The sequence below is a fragment of the Gavia stellata genome, chromosome 9, assembly GCF_030936135.1.
Source record: "Gavia stellata isolate bGavSte3 chromosome 9, bGavSte3.hap2, whole genome shotgun sequence".
NCBI lineage: Eukaryota > Metazoa > Chordata > Aves > Gaviiformes > Gaviidae > Gavia > Gavia stellata.
The window spans coordinates 36,170,362-36,190,600 of NC_082602.1; the positions used below are offsets into that span (position 1 = coordinate 36,170,362).

The following is a 20,239-nucleotide window of genomic DNA, read 5'->3' on the forward strand; positions in this document are numbered from 1 at the left end:
TCTCCAGCTTCGCCTCAGGAGCCGGGCCCGGGCAGCACCGGGCCCCGTCGCCGGGGGGGGGGGAACTACAACTCCCGTCAGGCATTGCCCCGCAGGGGCGCGCATCGCCGGAGCCCCCCGCGCCGCACTACATATCCCAGAAGGCTCCGCGGCAGAGGGCCGCCCGGGGCCGCCCGGGAGGTGGGGCTGCGGCGCATGCGCACGGCGGGGCGGGGCGGGGGCCGCGGCGGTGTCGCCGTGGTCGGTGGTGGCGGGAGGCGGTGAAGTTTCTTCGGAGGGAGAAGGGGGCGGGAAGGGAAAGGGCCGCCCGCCGCGCCGAGCCGGGCCGGGCCGGGCCGGGCCGGGAGGGGAGCGCGGCAGGAGGCGGCGGGTCCCCGTGCGGCCCGGCTCTCCTCACGGGGGCTCCCGGACTGCCCTGGACTCCAGTAAGTGGCTCGGCCCGGGGCGGGGGCGCTGAGGCGGGGCCGGGGGGCTGAGGCGGCGGGGCTGCCCGGCCCGGCCCGGCCCTGTGGGGCAGGCGCCTGGTTGATGCTCTTCCTTCCGTGCTTGTCCGGTGTTTGACCGGGCAGGGCACTGTCCTGTTCCCTCGACGCCTCTGCCTTTGTGTAGCTCCTCGGTCGTAACCGCTTCGTCCCTTCCCTCCTCCCTCCCCTTTTCCATCCTTTTCCTTCGAAGCCGCCGCTTTGGCGTGGGGGCTCTCCCCGTGTTTCACCTCGGGGGCAGTGTATAGGAGGCCGTGGCGTAATTGCCCTGGTAAAGCAGTCAAGGCTCTGTCACATCCCCAGAGGTAAGAGGATGATCTCATTACCCGTAATATTTTTTTTTTTTTTCTTCTTCTCCTCTCTTCTTCTCAACTTCGGTCTTTGAGCATGATGGGAAGGAGCGATCTTATCTGGGCAGAGCCCTGCAGTGATGGTGCCTGGGAGGGTGTGGGCTGCTGGAGCACCCTGCCTGCTGGGCTGCCAAGCCGGGCCTCCCTCGGTTGTGCTCGCGTTTGGCATTGAAATCTCAAGCTGCAGCTTCAAGGAGAGCTGAGTGTGATTGGGAGAGCTAACATTTAGTGGCTAGTTTGTTTTTAGCTTTCAAAGGCGCTAGTTCTGAAGAGGGCTGTTTTGGAAAGCTGTTGTCAGTGCTAGCAATGCAAGCCCGCACCTCCGAGGTGTGTTCTAGCTTAGTTGTAACCCGGGTTGGTTATTTACTGAAGGAAAGTGTCTTTAAATGGATAACTTGACTATAAATGAATGTTAAACTGTAACTAATATTGTCATATTTGCAGTTTTTAGCACGTGTAAAATTCCAGGTAGGCATTTGATACGCTGCTAACTTAACACAGATTTAAATAATGTATGTATTGTGCAGTTCCCTTAGGTGCAACTAATGCATAACCTTCATAAAAGACATTATATTATTGCATAAAATGTTTGCAAAGTAACATCAAGAGGACAGCAATTTCTCTTTGGGGAACAGGCTCCTGTTTTGAGGCCTTTTTTTAAAAAAAAGTCTAATTTTCACTAATCGATGTACTGTGTTAGTTTATAAACAAGCAAAAAGAACAGTTTATCTTCAAGTGGGGAAACAGTTATTAATTTGTTAGGCTGAGCATTATGTATTGGGCATGAGCAAAACGGTGTTGCTTGTCTGAGTAAAGCTGAGAGGCAATTACTTTTTTTTTAGATTCTCAAGAGCTAGATCTCTCCATGCTTCACCTTCTTACAAAAGCATAGTACTTCTAAAGAGACTACTAGACATCCCTGCATATAGTAAGCTGAATTGGCATCAGCTTTTTTGTTGCCTTCTGACAAATTGCTTACTTTACTAAAAGGGGCCATAATATCTATATACATTTTCTGTTCTCTTCCCATTACCCAGTCCTATAGATGACACTGGAAGACAGAGCCATATTTGATCATACAGTTTGGGCCTATGAGGTGCCAGGAATAGCTTCTCACTGTTGAATCCAGCAGGGTTTGGGTTTTTTTTTTTCTTTGATTTGTCCACTTCCTTTTTATACTTGGGCTGTGTTCATTGTGATACAGCACAAACACAGTCCTGACCGAGATGGAGCTGTGCATGGCAACTTTGGCTTGTTGCGCTATGATGAGTTACTCTGTCTTAATGAATTTACTATACTGCACTTTTAAGGATGGGGTTTTTAATACTTTTGATTTGAAAGTAGTTACAAAGTGTGGTGAAGTCTTGTATCAGTTTATTTCACAACTGAGTTATAGATGCCACTTTAAAGCAAATTCAATAGTCCTTGAGAAGGTCTATACATCCAACTACATATAGGGAGACTTCCTTAGCTTTTATACTTGTTCTCATGAGGCTCTACGTTGGATAAATTCACGGGACACTTGCTGCATTCTAGTAAGTCTTATCAGTGGGTTTGCCTTTTAGGTCTCTGCAGTCTTGTCTCCTGCTACTGGTTGTTATTTTTACTTGACAGTCACACAAGTAACAATACATAAAACTGTCAGGTATGTAAAGCAGAGAAGCGTGTAAGTGGTGTTTTCCTGTTTGTCACATGAGTGAGTGCTAAAAGTGGGCTGAAATCTCTCATGGTGGAGAGAGATTCTTAGCCTGGTTGATATTTGGAGGAAAAGCTTTTAATTCAGGGATAAGTAAGCACTGATGCTGCAGAAAGTGATAATTCAAGAGATAATACATGGATTTTTGTGTATGCTAAGTATCACTGAATACTAGACTGCTAGAGACAGCTTTTCATAAAGAGTAAAACTTTTTTTGACTCTCTTGTGTTCTTCTTGCAGTTATTAAACATTGTGATTTTATTTTGTTAGTGTAGAAAATTTAATTTTGAGTTAATAAATTTTAAAGATGAAATTTATTTTCTTAAGCTATTTCTGTGTTTTATAACTACAGTTGGCCTTATGTTCCATTGTATAGCTATGCATTTCAAGGGTGGAAATAAGAAAAAGATGACAGGTATATTGCAGGGTTTAAATGTTTCAGAGGAGCAGATGCTTTCATATCAATTCGAGATTAGACAAAAGAGGAACCAGTGTATGAATAAAGTAGGAAGCACCTTAATGCTTTTCCTCTTCCTCCTCTCCCCCTGTACTTACTCTTCCTCAGGAATAGTAACTGAGTGACAGAGAGAAGACACACACACAGGGGGAATAAGGCAGGCATGTATATGAGGAGAAGACCTGAATGCAGGAAAAGGCCTTGGTTTTTCCAGGTAGCTGTGGCTTATTTCAGAAGACAAGGAAGCCATATCAGCAGGAATAATAAAGGCTGACTGTATGTCAGAGTTTTAGTGTAGAAGAGAGGAAGTGCAAAAGTCAGTTTTTAATTGACTGTAACAGATTAGAAAGAACTTGAGGACATTACTGAAATGTGAACAGATCTCTAGTTGTAATATAGTCTCCAGTGTAGCGTTGGACATAGCCCAAACTGCCAGGCCTGCAAAATTCTTAATCTATTTTAGTAGATTTAGAATTCCATCGATGTCTTTATTACTAAATGTTCCTGGTTATTTAAGCTGACAGCTATCATAGTAACTGTATTTCCTTCAAAATGCAGCAAACCAGCAGCATTGGGAAGTGAGTGCATGTTACAAGTGAGAGGTTTCCTTGCATGCCATGGGGTGCACTTTCTTGTATCCAGCTGTACCTTAGTGTTTGTCTAAACAATAGCTTGTGATCCAAGAGCATGTATCTTTCTTGAAAGATGGTTGGGTTTTTTCCCTGATAATTATGAACAACAGAAACATTCCTAGAAAATATTTAATGGGGTTTGGAGCCAAATAAACCTTTGTGCAGCTGTATAATTGCATGAAAATACAGGATAGTAACTTACTTCAGTGCCAAAATATGGGAATTTGGATAACTGGCTTTAGCATGAAACATTTTTACAAAGTGGAGCAAGCGCTGTAGATGTCACTAAAAAACAAATGATACAAGAAATACAACAGTCAGTACATGTATTCTTTTGGTTTTCAGCCTAAATGCAACAAGACAAGGCTAGAACTGTTGCTCTCAATGCTTTATAAAATTATATAAGAAACATAAATATCAAAATTCTAGTGAGCTTATCTCACATGTAGAAATAATGTAGCTGCTTTAAAATTATCTGCTAGAGAGGTCAGAGTAACAAGTATGGTTCAAGTTCAGTTTTTGAAGTTACACTTTAATGCACAGAATGACTGAAATGAATTGGAATGGGAGACATGGCTAAGCTGTTTCAAAATTTTTTCTACTCTTACACTGATCTCTGAAATTAGGACTTTGAAAATTTGTAAGTCTAAGGTCATCTTGATACATGCTGTAGACTAACTTCGAGAAACATTTAGATACATATTTGTATATGGCTCAATTTTATAAATAACACTTTCCTGTTAGTGCTGGGTAAAGCAGCAGGGTTTTGTTACTGTTGAGGAAGGAAGCTTGGTTCATTGTCTCAGCACTAAGCAGCATTTTCTCCCTCCAGGGACTTGCAGAAGCATCTAGAATGTGTAGGTGTTTCTTTAATCTTGGAGAAGGAACTTATTAAGCTTTCTGGTGCAGAACTGTATGAGCCACTTACTTTTAACAGATGTTATCTGCACAGGTAGGGAGTTGCAGGTCTGGTAGACATTTGTGGCATTCAACAGTTTAAACAGTTTTCAGGTTTGAACATATGCCTTTGCCTTGAAAATCTGAATAGTTTCAGGTATTTTATGTAGAAGAAAGGTGGTTCAATGGTGAGGTTGCTGCTCTGGGACTTGGGAAACAGGTTCAGCTCACTGTCTTGCCAAAAGCTCCCTGTGTGGCCTGGGACAAGCTGCTTCTCTGTCCCTCCGTTCTCATACTGAAACTGCAGAGCGGTAGCGGCTCTCTGCATCGCAGAAGTGTTACAAGGATACATCAGTCAGGTTTTGATGTGTTCAGGTGCGGTAGTAACATGGGGCATACAGCTCCCTTATGCTGGGAGGGAGAGGTCTAGGAGACTGCCCATGTTTAAAGCTAGGGGTAAGCTCCAGGCAGAAGGAGTAAAATCAGAAAAATCAAGGGGGGGGGGAAGTTTTGACTGGAAAAGTTGTTAAAAAGAGGGAAAGCAAGTCCTTAAAACTTTAAGGAGCACTGCATTGCTTTGTTTATTTAAGAAAGTATAAAAACAATGCTTAAAAATCTTGAATGAACCAGGCAAAATTTTTCTATTATGATTCTGCCACACAAGGAACAATAGCAAAGCTGTCTTTGTTCCTCTATCGACTGGTCTCTTCTTTGGAAAACGCTCTTAATTCTAGCTAACCATTACATCCAAATGTTTTAGCTATCAATTTTGTTCATTTGTTCTGCTGGCATGATAGGCAGAATCTCTTAAATTCAGTCTGATTTATTGTCCTTTCATGTGAAAGAGGATGAGAAAAGATCGTCTTTTCTACCTCCCCGCTCGCCTGAGGGGGAAAAGAATTTGCAGCCACCTCTAAACAGCAGCACCTTTAGTAACTTCATAGAGCCAAAAGTATTTTGGATTTAAAATCCTTCTGGTGGGAAATGTAAGATGGTATTGTCATTGCTATAAACTGAAAATGTAGACTAGACAGCAATTATCAAGCTTTGCAAACATGTTTTCATTGTTGAGAGTCAACACTCCCAGGAACAGTCTCTCGATACTGACAGGTGATAAATTCATTAGTTTAATATGTAATTATTTTGATGTGTATGCTCTCCGAGTGCTTTGGTCCCCACCACATTTACATCCCATGTCCAAGAAAATATGTTTGAACTTGTTCAGACTAGTGACTTAATTAAGTGTTCTTCTGTTAAGTGCTAAAACAGTTACATGTCTGGTTTGTTGTAAGAGTGAGCAGTCCTCTTAAAACTGCACTTCAAAAAGTGTTGTTAAATATATTGGTTAACTCTTTAGGGAGGTTTATAGTATCAAATGGAAATTTAGGCTGTACTAATAATTCATCTGGCAAATTATTTCTGTAGCTAGTACACTCAGTGCCTGTATTACGCACTAGTGCTGCAAAGTTAGGTAGCAGTGCTTAAAGGTTGTTGCTTCAAAAGTGTTCCTGCTTATTCAGGACTTAAGGCTTTGGGGTTTTTTTTCCTCATTAACCTTTTTACTTAAATCAAGTTCACTGTAGGTGCTGTAATTTATTTATACAGTCTTCCTAATTTGTGCTAGTGCACAGATTTTTGGGTGGAGAAGTGGGATTTCTTTGGGACGTCCATTTGTTCCCTTCTTGGGGGAAGGCTGCAGCACAGTATGTTGAAAACCAGTCTGTTGCATACTCGTGGTAAATTCAGGATTTTAAGGCATGTTGTTGCACATACACAGGACTTGCGATTCTTCTGGAATATTTCCGTCTTGCTGTGTATAGGTCAGGCAGCAATCCTGCGAAGTGCCAGGAGCCTGATGACTTCCTGGTAGTATTGGAATTACTCTGTAGGTGGAGCATTGTTATTCTCCATACCCATCATAATTCATGCTTTGAGAAGCACCAGTGTCAGTGCAGCTGTGCAGTAAACTGGTATTTGTGTCATTGCGCAAATGAGAAGAAAGGTAAGGAAGAAGGTCAGCAACCAGGCATGGGCTGTACCTGATGTGAGGACAATTCCTTGGGCTCACGACTTGCTTCCAAGAGGGAAGACTACTGGAAATTAATTGTGTGCGATAAATTATAGGGAAGTATGTGCTTCAAGTGAAGTGTTAGTGTGCTGTCACTACTCTACAAAAGCTATCACGGCAGATAAACTTTTATCTAATATAAAATATTATGTATTTTCTCTCTGTGTCAGATGAGACTTTTATTAAATATACCAGAGTGGGATTTTATTTTCTTAATTTAACAAGTATTAAAAGGCAGGGGGGGAGGTAATGACCTGAAAACCTTGCCATTTGATGGGAGCTTAGTTTTCTCCTCCCACCATGGTAAACAGGAGCTGACATGTGTTCTGTAAATGAGTACTGGTTCACTTACATGAGACAGACAAAGCCTTAGTCTTCCTAAAGAACTCTCACTAAACTTGGGCTTACTGAAGAGCTCTGAGATTAGTCCTAATCACTGTGAATCCTTGTGTAGTACTAACATGATTGATAAGTAAGCTAGATTCTGGAGGAGACATCTAGTCCTTGCAGTAGCGGGAATTTTGGCCCGCATAGTGGCTTGTGCAATGAACTGAAGGTGGTCTGTACTGTGAAGTCCCACTGTATTAAAATGACAGTGAGATAGAATCTTAATGGCAACAATTTTTCCTTCCCAAAATATTGATGGAGATGAACCACTGCATTTTTTTATTCTGCATTGAATTCGCTAAATTAGTTCTATAAAATCAAATTTGATAATCAGTGACTTGCTTTGTGTGCTTTGGTTTCATTAAATCTTTTTACATTTTTAAAAAAGTTCAACCCAAATATTAATCTGATAGTGTTCTTATCATTATTTGATACTTTAAATGAACTGAAAAATCAGTCATTTACAGTCCACAGTTGGTTACGAGCATTAAAAAATATGCTTGCTTTGTTCTGAGCTCACTGTAAACAAAATTGTTAAATGTTGTCTGAAATTTGTGTTCAGGTGGCCTCTAATATGCTGTGCTATTAGTAGACATATGTAATGTGAAATCGCAGTTTGCAGCTATTGAGCTATTCAGAGCTGGCTTTAGAGTATGTTAAATGTGCAGTTTAATGGAATTAGCCGGAATGTGGTATTCTTGCATTTAAATTTAGAACTTGCCTTTGGATCTGTATGTAAAAGGTAATCTTTCACTACTGCAATGCTCTTTAAGTTTCCCTCTGTTTGGCTTCTACCCAATGTTTTCAGCACAACATTTTGGTGCTACTAAGGCAGATAATTTTTTTTTTTAAGTGGTACTTTCAAAATTAATTTAACACACTCTTATGTACATGCTGCTATTTCTTTAACAATATGAGAGCACTCTGTGAAAACTGAAGAAGATATTTTCAACTTGTTAACTTCCTAACCAGCTGGCATTTTGATTTATTTTTTTACATACTTCACAGGAAGAAGGTGTATGTTTGTTTGTGCTGGTGAGTTTTTACCTGGGATTCAGAGTTAAAATCAGCAACGCTGGCTCAAAGGTGGCAATTTCTTTTTTTAACCAGCCTCACCTTTTCATATGGAACTTCCTCAGGTCAAATAAGCTTCATCAGGATTTGTAGTTTGATGGAGCTAGTCTTAGTGCTTCACAGTCATTGGGATGCTTTTGAGACTCCTGCCCTTTCATATTTGAGGACGATTTTGGATTGAATTTGAAATAGCTGGCAGTGTGTGGCATCTGAGTTATCAGAGTGCTTGGCCTAGATGAAACAGTTACTAGTAATTGAAATTAAACAGGTTTTTTACTGATGAGTAACTAGTAATAATAAGTAATCCTAATAAGTAATGTGCTTATTCCCTGCTTAATTTTTAATTTGTTTTAGTTGTCATGAATGGAACAATTTCTATAGACTAATGCATGTAAGCGTTTTCAAGAACAAGGACCTAATTTGCCATATTTGGTGTTTTACATACAGCACATATTTAAAATTTTGAAAAGGCACATAATCACAAAAATATTTGTAAATAATAATCAGCTCTGAACCTGCATTATTAAGCATTTTAACTAGTCTGAAACTGAAATTAATAAGCTTTTAATAATTTGTTTTCAGGATTCTATGAGATAAGTCAAAGTGAATTAGTGTAACTATATTTTGTTTTCCTCTGTTGTACTCATCTCTCTGGTTATATCTCATTTTGAGTAACTTTGTATTACCTAGACTTAATATGAAGTGATGAAAACTGTACTTCTGAGTGTTGTAAAAACTTTGCGTGGTTGAACATATACTTTCACTGTCTCTTAATTTTGTTATTTTACATTATTGCTTTCTAGGCTAGTCATCACTCATAAGTTATTAACAGATAAATTTCAAGAGTGTCTTTTATAAAGGCCTCATTGCACAGGATGGTTCCTTTTATTTGCGTTAGCTCAGTGCGTTTAGAGAGACAAGTCAAATACTTGTTTTAGCTAGGCAAAAACCATTAAAAGGTGAGGGTTTTTGTTTTGGCTGTCTTAAGAGGTCAGTGATAGGAATTTTGCATCCTGTGCAGTGCATTTCCTCATTTTACCATATCCCAAAGCCTTCGGCTGCTATTGCAAATACCTTAAAATGGAGGAAAGAGGTTAGATTAAGAGCATGAAACATCACTTGCAGAAATTCCTGCAAAAGTTTTTGAGGAAGTACCAGTCTGTTCTATCGTGGAACTTGTAGATTAGTATTTGAAATAGGCCAGTGGATGATGGATTCAGGTGGCTTCAGAACATTTTCCTTAGAACTCCAATCTTCGCCTAAAACATACTGAAATTTTTACCTAGACAAAGGTAACATTCCTGCAGTTTAGCCTGAAGATGAAGAGCTTGTGCATGGATTGATGTCGTCGTCCATGGTGAATGATTGCGGCTTTCTGGTGAGCGGTGTGTCTGGGGTTGGGAGGCAGACCGAAATGGCTGTGAAAAACCTTAACTGCCAGCATAGCAGGGAGGGAGGCGGTGGTCTATGTTCATTAATTGCATGCGTCTTTTGTGGTTAACTTCATCTCGGTCGTTTCTCGCTTCAGTTTGAGCCAACTGTTTCTCATTGGCGTATCATTATACCAAGGGTCTTGGGACGTTGCAGGTTTTACTGGATTCAATCTGTACTGAAAGGAGGTATATCAAACTTTGCTGCTTTGATGCATTTCTGTTGTAAAACGTATACTTTAATAAATGTTGGTTATATGTGGATATTGAAACCACCCAGGGTTAATGCTGTAGCATTTAAGTAGTAGATAGTATGGAATAAAATTGTAGTCATTTGACTTCGAATCATAGAATAGTTTGGACTTGCTTTTCCAGTTTGGACACTGGAAAAGAAGGGAATAGTTGGCTTACTCTGATTTAACAAGTCTTCCTGGAAAACAGCAGATCAGATGCATTTTGAAGACAGTGATGGCTGAGTAAGACTTAAGTGCAAGATAAGACTGCTGGTTTTGTTATATGATTCATCAGTGCAAATGATGATTCTATATTGTGGCCAGGTTGAAAGCTGGGTTAGATGCTGGGGGAGGGATGTATTGTTTGATATGCCTCATAGTTTGTTCAGGGATGGGAGAGGTCAATGCTACTGGTACTTACTTCAGATCTTTTAATTTTGGAGATTAACTTCTTACTCTTAGGAATTCTCTTCCAGGTGAAAACTGACCTTTCGCAGCTGCTTTTTTCCTTCTTTGACCACTTTAGAGACGGAATCTAAATTTAGGGGGCAGCATATCCTAGAGACTTCCAGTTCTCATTTGTAGATGTAGTTGCTAACAGTTTCATACGGTTCTAGCAAATCAAAGTCGTGTCTTCTCTGTTTAACAGAAGCATGCAATGTCTATTGTGCCCTCCAGAACAAAAATGAATTGGTGAAGGATTTTTGGGAAATAGAAAAGCTCAGTGTGCCATTTTAAAACAGTCAATCCTAAATTATCTTCGGTTGTCAACAGAAATGTACCCAAGTCAACTCTTCAGCTCCTGGATTAGTGTTTTCCTGTCATGTTTTGGGTACTTAGGAAATTGTGGCTTTAAGGGGTTTGTGAAAGATGAACAGAGACGTTGTCTCTGTTTAAATTATCTGTACAGTGTTCCGCCTCTTCTGGAAGGTTTTCAAGGGGTTGAAAATAAAGAAGTTTGAACAATTGTCCTGGAAGATTTATGTGACTTGTTTTCAGAGGCTGTTCTGAGCTGGTTGTCTCAGGGTTGGGGTTCCCCCCCCGCCCCCCTCCTCTTTGTTGTCCTGAGTGTACGCAAGAAGGAAAGCTTTCATTGCTGTGCTCTTTGAGGTATAAGCAGGACAGTCTGAACTCATCCCTTGCCCTTGGGAGTCAGTAAATGGAGTAAATGGCCAGTAAAAGAGACGACCAACTGGAGAGTAGCTGATTTACAGCAGGAAGCTGATAGTAATTACCTAGGCAAAAGCCAAGAGCGCTCAATAATTAAGCTGTCCATGGAACTGCAAGGAAGACTGGAGATTGCTGGGGATACTGCTTAGCTTCCCTTGGCGATGGAGCTAGTTTAAATCGTAGAGCTCAAAAAGGGGGATGGGGAGGAGGGATGGCATGACTCATGGCATCATTTTACATTTATCAAGTGTAGTTTTATGAACGTTGTTCAACATTTCATAGAGATGAGTAAGTAGTAACGTATGTTTCTTAATCTTCTTAGCTAATAGAAAAAGAGCCCCAAAGTCATCTCCTGTGATAAGCTAAATCCAAAGTTCAAAATGTCCATACACTAATAGAGCAGAAAGTAGAAGTGTAACTCCAAATTAAAGAAATAAAAATAATAATAAAATTATACATAAAGCTTGGGGAAGACACATGTAAAATAAAGCTAAAAGGTATTAAGGAGCAGTGCTCATCTCGGTGTATTTCTTAATCAAGCTTTCAAGTGGATAGTGCAAAGCCTATTGCATGGTCATATTCATATTCATATGAAGTTCCACTTTCTCTAGTAAGCCAGCGGTCCGTGGTTTATGCCTACTTGTGGAAATGAAGCATTAGCTGTCAAAAGGAGAGACTGGGCCATAGAAATGTTACCTTGCATGCCACTTTAGTGGTCTTGTGTAGACTTTGTACTTGAAATATCTGCAACCAAACTGCAAAGGAGGTGAACTCAAGAGCAGGTGCTGGTATGAAACTAAAAATAGAAATTAATGTAGGAGAGCTTAAGCAGTCTTTAATAAATGGTGAAAACGAGACGCTTGTGTGCCTCTGCAGTTCTAGTTGTGCAGTCATGCATTTACAGTTATGGGCTGGGAGAAGGTGATCTGTGATTTTTATTTATAGCGGTGCCCAGGAGGCCAGGCAGCTTTCAGTTTGTGATATAAATGTTGAGGAATGTTGGTGTATGGTATACCCCAGAGGAAAAGAGGCGAGAGGGGAAATCTGAGAGAAGCTGGGCTGATGAGGTATGTACCTACTTAAATTAGTACACTGCCACTGGAAAGAGGGATGCAAGACTTCAAAAATAAGTGAGACGTCCTGTTTGGATTATAACACAACCCTCCGAGAAGGAATTTTAAGGAGCTGAGAGATTTCTGAATTCTTACATATGAGTGTCAATATACAGCACAAAATGGGTGTTCAAAAATATTTTAGGTTTTGGTGGATTATGGCGAGAACCGAGAGGAAATGGGCCACGGGAATTTTTTTTTTCCGAAGTAGTGCTATGTCATTGACCTGTGTCTCCTCCCTCCCTTGCCCTCCCCCCCCCCCCCCCCCCAACTCTGGGGAGGGAAGGCAAAATAAAATGAAGTTGTATGTAATCTGTTACAGGTTTGATGCCTTCAGCTTTTCTCTCTTAAGAGCTCATGATCTTTTTATAAGATTTGATTCTAAAAGTGGGCAGAAGAGTTACTACACTGTTCTGTGCTGCAGATTCTGCTGCAGAATGTAACTACATGTGCATGTAATAAGAGCTGTAAAACATACACAGACTTGGAGACTTTTGTTTTATAATCACCTGAAATAATAATTTCATGATAAATAAATCATATCTGTGTAAGATGGGATCCATATTCTGAAGTCACTTTTAAGTTGAAGTTCTGGTGAATAGTTAGGCTGGTGGTCTTCCAGCCAGATTTCCTACACTGAAGGATTAATGTCGGAGTCCTGCAATTCCTTTTATGAATCTTTAGAAGTAATGTGGTAATTCCCTCTTTTGTTGGTTTTTTGGTCAGTGTAGAGTTGCCTGGAAGGGTGTCGTAGTGGTGGTTTTGTCATCTGTGTTCGGTTGCTTTAGTAACTGGAAGAAAGGCACAAATTGATTTTTTTTTAATGTGCACTACAAATTGTGGTTCGTTAATGAACGCTGAATAGAATTGGTATTAATTTACAGTGGAATCTTGCCAAGGTGTAATATGATGGAAGCAGACTTTTAAAACTGAAAAACAGTTGCACGATTTCTTGTTTGATTTCAATTTTATTATAAAGTTACAGGGTTTTTTTATCTCTTATTCTTTAAGAGCATCAGTCTGGTAGATGTCATGAGGAATTTCGAACTAATCTGAAGAAAACAGCAGTTATACAACTTAAGTTGTATAAATTAATGATTGTTTATCCTGTATTTTCATCAGAGGACAAATAGTATTATTTTGTAGGCTAGAAATTAGCTAGTAGTACTTTGAAATTGAAAATCTGTATGAATTTATTTTTTCTGTATGAATTTTTTTCTGTGAAAATTGGTTTATTGACAAATAAGAGAGAGCTTCCGAATTTTGTCTTTTGCCCTCAAAAAAAATTTGAAGTATTGGAGTAGTTCAACTTTAGCTAATTGTATGCTCATAATGCAGTGTTATGAGTATCCTCCTTTCATTTTTCATAAAGGTTTTTTGAAAGATAGATGCTTTAACACTTGGTTGGTTTTATTCAAGGACTCATAATCAATTTGTATCGTTTTTTCAAAAGCAAGTTTTCCTTGTTTCGTTTTCTTCACATCTGCAGAGAGTGCAGCTTAAGCCTGCTCAAACAGGAAACCAGCCACCAATATTTGCTTTTTTAGGCACAAGGCTTTTCTGGGTATCATAAACTGTTGATATTAAGCTGAAATTGTGTCCCAGAAGTGCTGTATGTTTTGTTGAGGGACCACCTGGCACAACTGAGGACAATACTGGTAAATGACAAGTTTCTTAATTCATTTAAATGAAAACAATGTGTAATGCCAAGTTGTGCCTGCTTAGAGGTATAATTTAGCGGATAGCTACCCTTAAGCTTGCCCCTAGCTACAGATGTGTTTATAGTGAGATGTTACTTCAGTGTAAAGTGATCCCAAGAGCCAGCATGTGAACTACTGATGAATGTTTGTTATGATCATGGCATTGTCTTAAGAGTGCTCAAGTGTTTGTTTTTGCTGTTACTTATAACTCAGTTACAGAACTTGTCTTAGATCTGTGATATTTAAATTGAGGAATGTACCAATAAAATTTGGATTACATTAGTAAATTTTGTTACTTTATTAAAGAACAAACCTATGCCTTTGAAGATTTAAACCATCATTGCATACCTTAAATATGGAGACTCTTTAACTTTTTGGAGGTGGAAAGAAAAACAAATCAGTGAAGTGCTTAATGGAAGGCTTATACACATTCAATGACCTTGTAGCTATATAGAAAACGTCTTGCATCTCAAACAAAAATGTGTTAACTTTGCTACACACAAAAATGCATTTAACTTTAGAATTAATAGCTTATATTAAAAAAAACCTAACATTTTTAACAGTCCGTCATCACTATGATATTGCAGTCTCTTCAACTTTTTGCAAATGCTGCTGAATTGAGATTGTTAGATGTGGTCCCTGGTGCCAAACCTAACGTTTGAGTTCGCACCAGAGGATTAGTTTGGTGTTGGGCACAAAAAAGGTCGGCTATTTTACAGATTGAGTTAAAAGACTTAAAACTGTTTACTAGAAATTCTTCTAGTATGGTATTAAAATCATAATACATCTTTTAAAAATTGTTTCTCAGAGTGGTTGAAGCAAAATTTGACTAGGATTCTAATTAGTCATATAAAATGACAGCTGTAAATACAAGTATGTATCTACATGATTGTATATCTGATCCACTAAAATAAATGTATGCTTATCTGTATATCTGATTCCCCAAAATAAACACTTTAAAATGTGCTTAACCGTACATCATGTTTTACTGCGGTGTATCAATAGCTAGCTACAGATAGTTATCAGGTGTCTGCCTCATTATGTGTATATATAACTATATTTAAATCGAACAACTTTAAGCAAGGAAATAGTAAAGGAAAACAATTTCAAGAAATAGTAAAAAGAAACTTCCATATTACACAGTGAAAGCTGGAAGATGTTATGAAAAGTGTGAAGTGCTTAAACCTTCTTTGTCTCGTGTTAATATTTTTGGATGTGTACTCTTTCTGAGTTTTGTAAGAAAATGTGAAGAGGACTGAATTGTTTCTTTCCTGCTCTGGAGAAGAGTGGCATCAACCGGATTTTTATCATATTTAAATGTTGGTTTATTGCCTTTTTTAGATGAGTATGCAAATTTATCTTTGGTCTTACAAGGCTGGCTCTTAAGGTAAAATGACTGTCCCGTAAAATAAAAGGAAGCAAAAAAAATGATGCAATAACCTGCAGTAAGATGGAGCCTTAAAAAGTGAAGCAGGCAAAATGGAAATAGGTGGTCAGCAGTACAGATTTTTATTTTTCTTAAAGCAAAACAAAGCAAAAAAAAAAAACCCCAAAACCCAAAACAAAAAAAGCCTACCACCCTCAAACTAAGTACCATGTGGATATTGAGGATTTCAGTTTTGGACTAGCAAGTGTGTTCACATATCTGTTGCTGCACATACAACTTCATTTTGGCTATTTAGTGTATAAAGATGAAAAGATGTCTGTTATTAGATGTTATTAGACATGAAGTTCTCTTTGTAGGAGAAAAGAAAGATTTGAATGATGTTTCTAAAAGCCTTTTTGTTGAATTTGCTTAAGCAAAATATGAAAAATCATGTTGGACAGTAGAGCTGCTGACAAAGATCCTTTCTTGACCCTGAAAGGCAGTGTCAGAGAAGGAAATGTAAACCTAGCATTATGTCATCTTTGTGCAAGTTGTGAAGGAGAATCTTTGATTATTCTTCAGTGATCTTGTAAAAGCTAGTCTTGATGCTCATCTACTATTTACCACTTGTATCTTTGCATTTAGGGTATTAGATATCCTAACTATACGCTTCAGAGAAGTAAGAAAGACCTATCTAAAAATTCAGTGGTGGTAGTGGGGGGGAAACAGCTACGCTTCACTTATTCTTCTGTAGAAATTTCTTTAAGCTGCTAGTTGAAACTGCTCAAAATGTCGTGGATAGGTATAGAACAGTCTTAAAATTAGTAACGAGGAACTGTGCTTATCTTCTATGCTTTTTGTTCTGCAGTGTGATGTTCAGGGTCAGAAATGCCTTATGTGGATCGTCAGAATCGCATTTGTGGTTTCCTAGATATTGAAGAAAATGAGAATAGTGGAAAATTTCTGCGGCGGTACTTCATCTTGGACACACGAGAAGACAGTCTGGTGTGGTACATGGATAACCCACAGGTGAGATTTTCTTGGCACTAGTTATCTGGCTTTTATCAATTTAAACTTTTTCAGATTTTTAACAAATTTACTTGAGAAAAGTGGGGTTTAATATTAGTTTAGGGACCTAGAAGCTGTGGGGGAGGGGGGAAGTTACATATGTGAAATCATTGTAAATCGGTGTCTCTTCTTTGCTAATATGTGCAATATTGTAAAGAAAAAAACATAATTTCTGTTTAAAACATTACCAATTGCAGCTAGTAGTAAAACATTAAAAACAACTTGAACATCAGTGAATTGCTGACAGGAGAATTGGGGATCAGCTAGGAATCTGAATTTGATACCACAGTAAATCAGTTATTTGTTTTGAATCACGATGTGCTATATTTATTTTGTTTTCTATCAAGTGTCTTGAATGTGCATTGCAGGTTCTTACAGGCACTAGGTATTGCTATATAATGTAACCAGATGAGCCAAATGACATACCAGTTTCATTATTTCACATCTTTTGATTCACCTTAAACCCTATGTGGAAGTACGTAGTTTTCTTAGCATAGCATGGGTCAGTTAGCAGTTTTATGTTACTTTACTTCAACTGAATCAGTCATTGAAAAGCAATTTCTAATGATGCTTGCAGTTTCAATACAGCGTGAATGGTATGTGGACACGAAAAGCTTGTATCCATCATGATGGAGAGCATCCTTTGTATAAAAGCTACTTTTACAATGTACACCCATCAATGTGTTTTCTAGTGTAGGGGAGAACAGATAATTGCTTAGGGTTTGGGTACAGAGGCAGTGAAAGCATAGGATCTAGGTCAGCTGACAACCGTCTGCCAGAAGAATATTCGTGTACCATTCTGCCAGAAAGACCACAGCTAAAATGCAGAAGTCTACTGTTCAAAGGAACCAACGAAAAAAAAAATTAAACGATGTGTAGTTCAATGAACGTGACTTGTGACTGAAGCATTCGAAAGTTCATACTGAGGAGGAAAAAGAAATAATTTCTGGAAATAAGAGATTTCAAACATTTGATCTCAGAGTGATATGAAGTAGTTCTTTTCTTCAGTTTCTCCTGTGATATAACCAGGGTATATGGGCAAAAACTTCAAATGCCATAGAAATTACAGTTCCTCGGAAGTTTTAAGACTAATGATATTTGCAGTGCACACCTCTTAAAGCTTTTAGTTTAGGCTTGTTTTTTTTTTTAATGTTAGCGTTCCTGCACAAATGAAAGGGTGCTTTGCAAGGGGCAAGTTGAAGCTTTTTGACTTTTGCTGCTTTAGTTTTGAAGAACTACAGAGCTTTATAGAGCCACTGTGTGGAGACCATTCTTAATCCTTGAAGTGATGAAACTCATTACCTAGAATGAGTCTACCATGTGTGCAGAACTTCACTGGGCCCTTGGTTGCTGATAGGAGTGCTCTATTTGTATCTGTGAAAATCAATTCAGCCGTTCAAAGAAATAATGTTTTTAAGTCCACCATTAACCACACATTATTATCCTAATATAAAGGTTATAAAACTGGTGTATGCTGGGATCAAAATAATTCTGATAAAGTAAAACTTAAATTTATTTATTTGGGCAGAACGGGAAGACTATTTTTATTACATTTCAGTGTTACCAGTCTGTAGTAAACCTAACCTACTTCTTAACTTTGAAATATAAGTGGAGTATAAACCAATTATTTGTCTGTCTTTCTGACTCTGTGGGTAGCATTAGGCTCCTCTTTGAGATGTAGAAGTTCATAAGGCACTACAGAATAATGAAGAACACTTTAGCTGGGGAAAGGATCAGCGAGCAGATGCAATACCATTCTTATGGCCTCCGGGGAGGCCTGTAGTGGGAAGAATGATACTGTAACATAAAGGGCCATTTTGAAAGTAGAAATTGTAATGGGGAAAAAAGTATATGGAAAACTGTGCTCTATTTAAAGGAATAAAATTAGGAAGACTGTTTTATCGGAAACAGTTAATAAAAAAGTTAACCATTTTTTGTGATGCTCAGTTCTTTAACTGTTGTATTTCTAGGCTGCTAGCTGATTGTGAATAGTAATGTAAATGTTAAGACTAGTGTGCTAAGCAAGGATGTAAAAACAATGGTCACCTCCTTTTTGGATTGTAAATGTACTTAGGCTTAAGTGCAACTTTAGGAAGTATCATGGTCTTTCCCTGCAATAACTTTAACATTAAATGATAAGACTATGATTTTTTTCAATCCGCGTTGGAAAATATGTGAGATGGCCTTTGAAGTATCTGACATAATAGATGAATGTCACTTCTTGTCCCTTCCGCCTGCCCTGGTCGAAATACATAAGGCACCAACATCTGTTAAGGAAAAAGTATTCTCTCCGGATTTCCTGGATGCAGACCTGCAAGAATCCTTTTTCCTCTAGTAAAATACATAAACCTCTGAAACAATTAGTATTTGTATTGTTCCTTAGCAGTCTTTCTGTTTTTAGTTGATTAACAGATGTGTATATAATAAACAAGTAGTTTAGATCCTGTTTCGAGCATGCATTGTGTATTGTCTGTAAAAACACATAGGATTTTCTTTTTGTTTGTGGAATTGAGTTATTTGCTTTTTATGCGTAAACACTGACTGTGGTATGAGAATAAACTAGTTTCACTTTGTAACATATGATTTGTTTCAGAATCTTCCCTCTGGATCTCCACCTGTTGGAGTCATTAAACTTACCTATATTTCAAAGGTAAGATAATATGGAAGACGCTAAATTTTGATGGCAGCTACCAAGGGCTGCTTCTGAAGGCCTCAACTTTAGTCAATTTTAAATGCCCATTATGTAGCGCATGGGAAGCTTTTTGCTTGTATGCTACTTCTGAATTTTAGAGAAGTGTTACAAACTCTTCAATAGTATCAAGTTAAAATAAGAACAGACTAATTACTGTGTCTAGGTTTGTTTTGTGATTTCAAATGGTAGCTCTTTGTGATGCATAGAATTAATATTTCTGAACTGTACGTTTCAGTTCTTTATGAGTATTTGAACTCCAGTTAGTCTTGGAGAAAAGACAGGCCATTTATGAAGTGGAAGATAAGTCTTTTGGTGTGAAAATTTCCAAGTAATAATGATCTTTAATAGATAGAACAGAAAAATTTCTAGAAAATACTTGGTTCATTACACTCTGTATACACTCACTTCAAAATATGTCTGAAAGAAAACTGTGAACTAAGAAACTTTCCATGGGTAAATTTGTAGCAGATACTGCATTAACAAATAAGTGGAGAAAAATAACTGACCTTCTCTTGTCTTTCTGCTCATTTCTCATCCTTTCTCATTTCCTTTGCTTTTCTTGTTGTCATACTTCATCTTCCCACCTTCCTTGTTCTGTTTTTTTTTATTCTTGTAAAAGATACCATTGATGCCGGTTGTATCATGAGTACAGAAATGTCTGCGGAGACCTGCTTATGTCCTTCCTGGTTTCCTTCTTCTATGCTTACTTTGCCCCACACCTCACAGTTGTCATCTTAAGAAATCTGAAATCTTGTATCTCACTTTAAGGGGAGCAGGGGTGGTCACCTGTGCCTTTGTACCTGTGTGCACCTTTGAAGGCAGCCTGAGTGTGCCTCCTGTGTGGAGATTCTGTCTAACTTTCCATAGTTCTAGTTATGTAGTAACTAGAGTGTTTTTTGATTCTGGCCAAAAAAAAAGGTTTTGATGTGAGAGCCTGCTTTGCCTTCTCCCCTACCCCTGATATAAGTGCACTATAATGTAAAAGTGTCAATGCCTCTCTCAAAACAGGACACCCACCTCTCTTCTCCCCCCAACACTGCAATATTTTAGAGACTTCTGAAGAAAAGTGCCTGTTATTATTTTTGTGTTAATGAATCAAAATACAACTGATATCCTTGACAGTATGAAACATCCTTGAATTTTTAGTTCAGTTGAGACATATAACTTCCAAATGCAAGTAGAACTGTTATGTTTTCAGATTTCAACATTTTGTCTGGTAGTGAATCCTTAAACTTAAGGAATAGGAGCATATGGCTTAAGCTGTCTTCTTGCCACAGGTTGCACAGCTTGAACTGAATTTTATATAGTATTTTTTATCTCTGTATATCTTTATACCTAACAAGCTTGCTATGCTTCTAATCTTCAAATTTAGCCACTTGAAAGAGGGAAAAAATTGTGATATCTGATGTATATTTTGTATGCACA

At 38.5% G+C, this 20,239-nt stretch overlaps 1 protein-coding gene across 6 annotated transcripts in view; it reads left to right on the top strand.

The window, feature by feature from the left end:
* The first annotated feature begins 388 nt into the window (after positions 1 to 388).
* PLEKHA1 (pleckstrin homology domain containing A1) overlaps positions 389 to 20,239 on the top strand; it is a 37,979-nt gene continuing 18,128 nt past the window's right edge. For 4 of the 6 annotated variants that reach the window (XM_059820948.1, XM_059820950.1, XM_059820951.1 and 1 more), the window contains exons 1-3: positions 758 to 787; positions 15,923 to 16,083; positions 18,716 to 18,772. In XM_059820948.1, coding sequence (XP_059676931.1) covers positions 15,943 to 16,083; positions 18,716 to 18,772 — 198 coding nt within the window. In that variant the 5' untranslated portion in view covers positions 758 to 787; positions 15,923 to 15,942. Of the gene's footprint in view, positions 426 to 757; positions 788 to 15,922; positions 16,084 to 18,715; positions 18,773 to 20,239 lie in introns of those variants that run through there. The other 2 variants (XM_059820949.1, XM_059820952.1) reach the window with 2 other exon arrangements.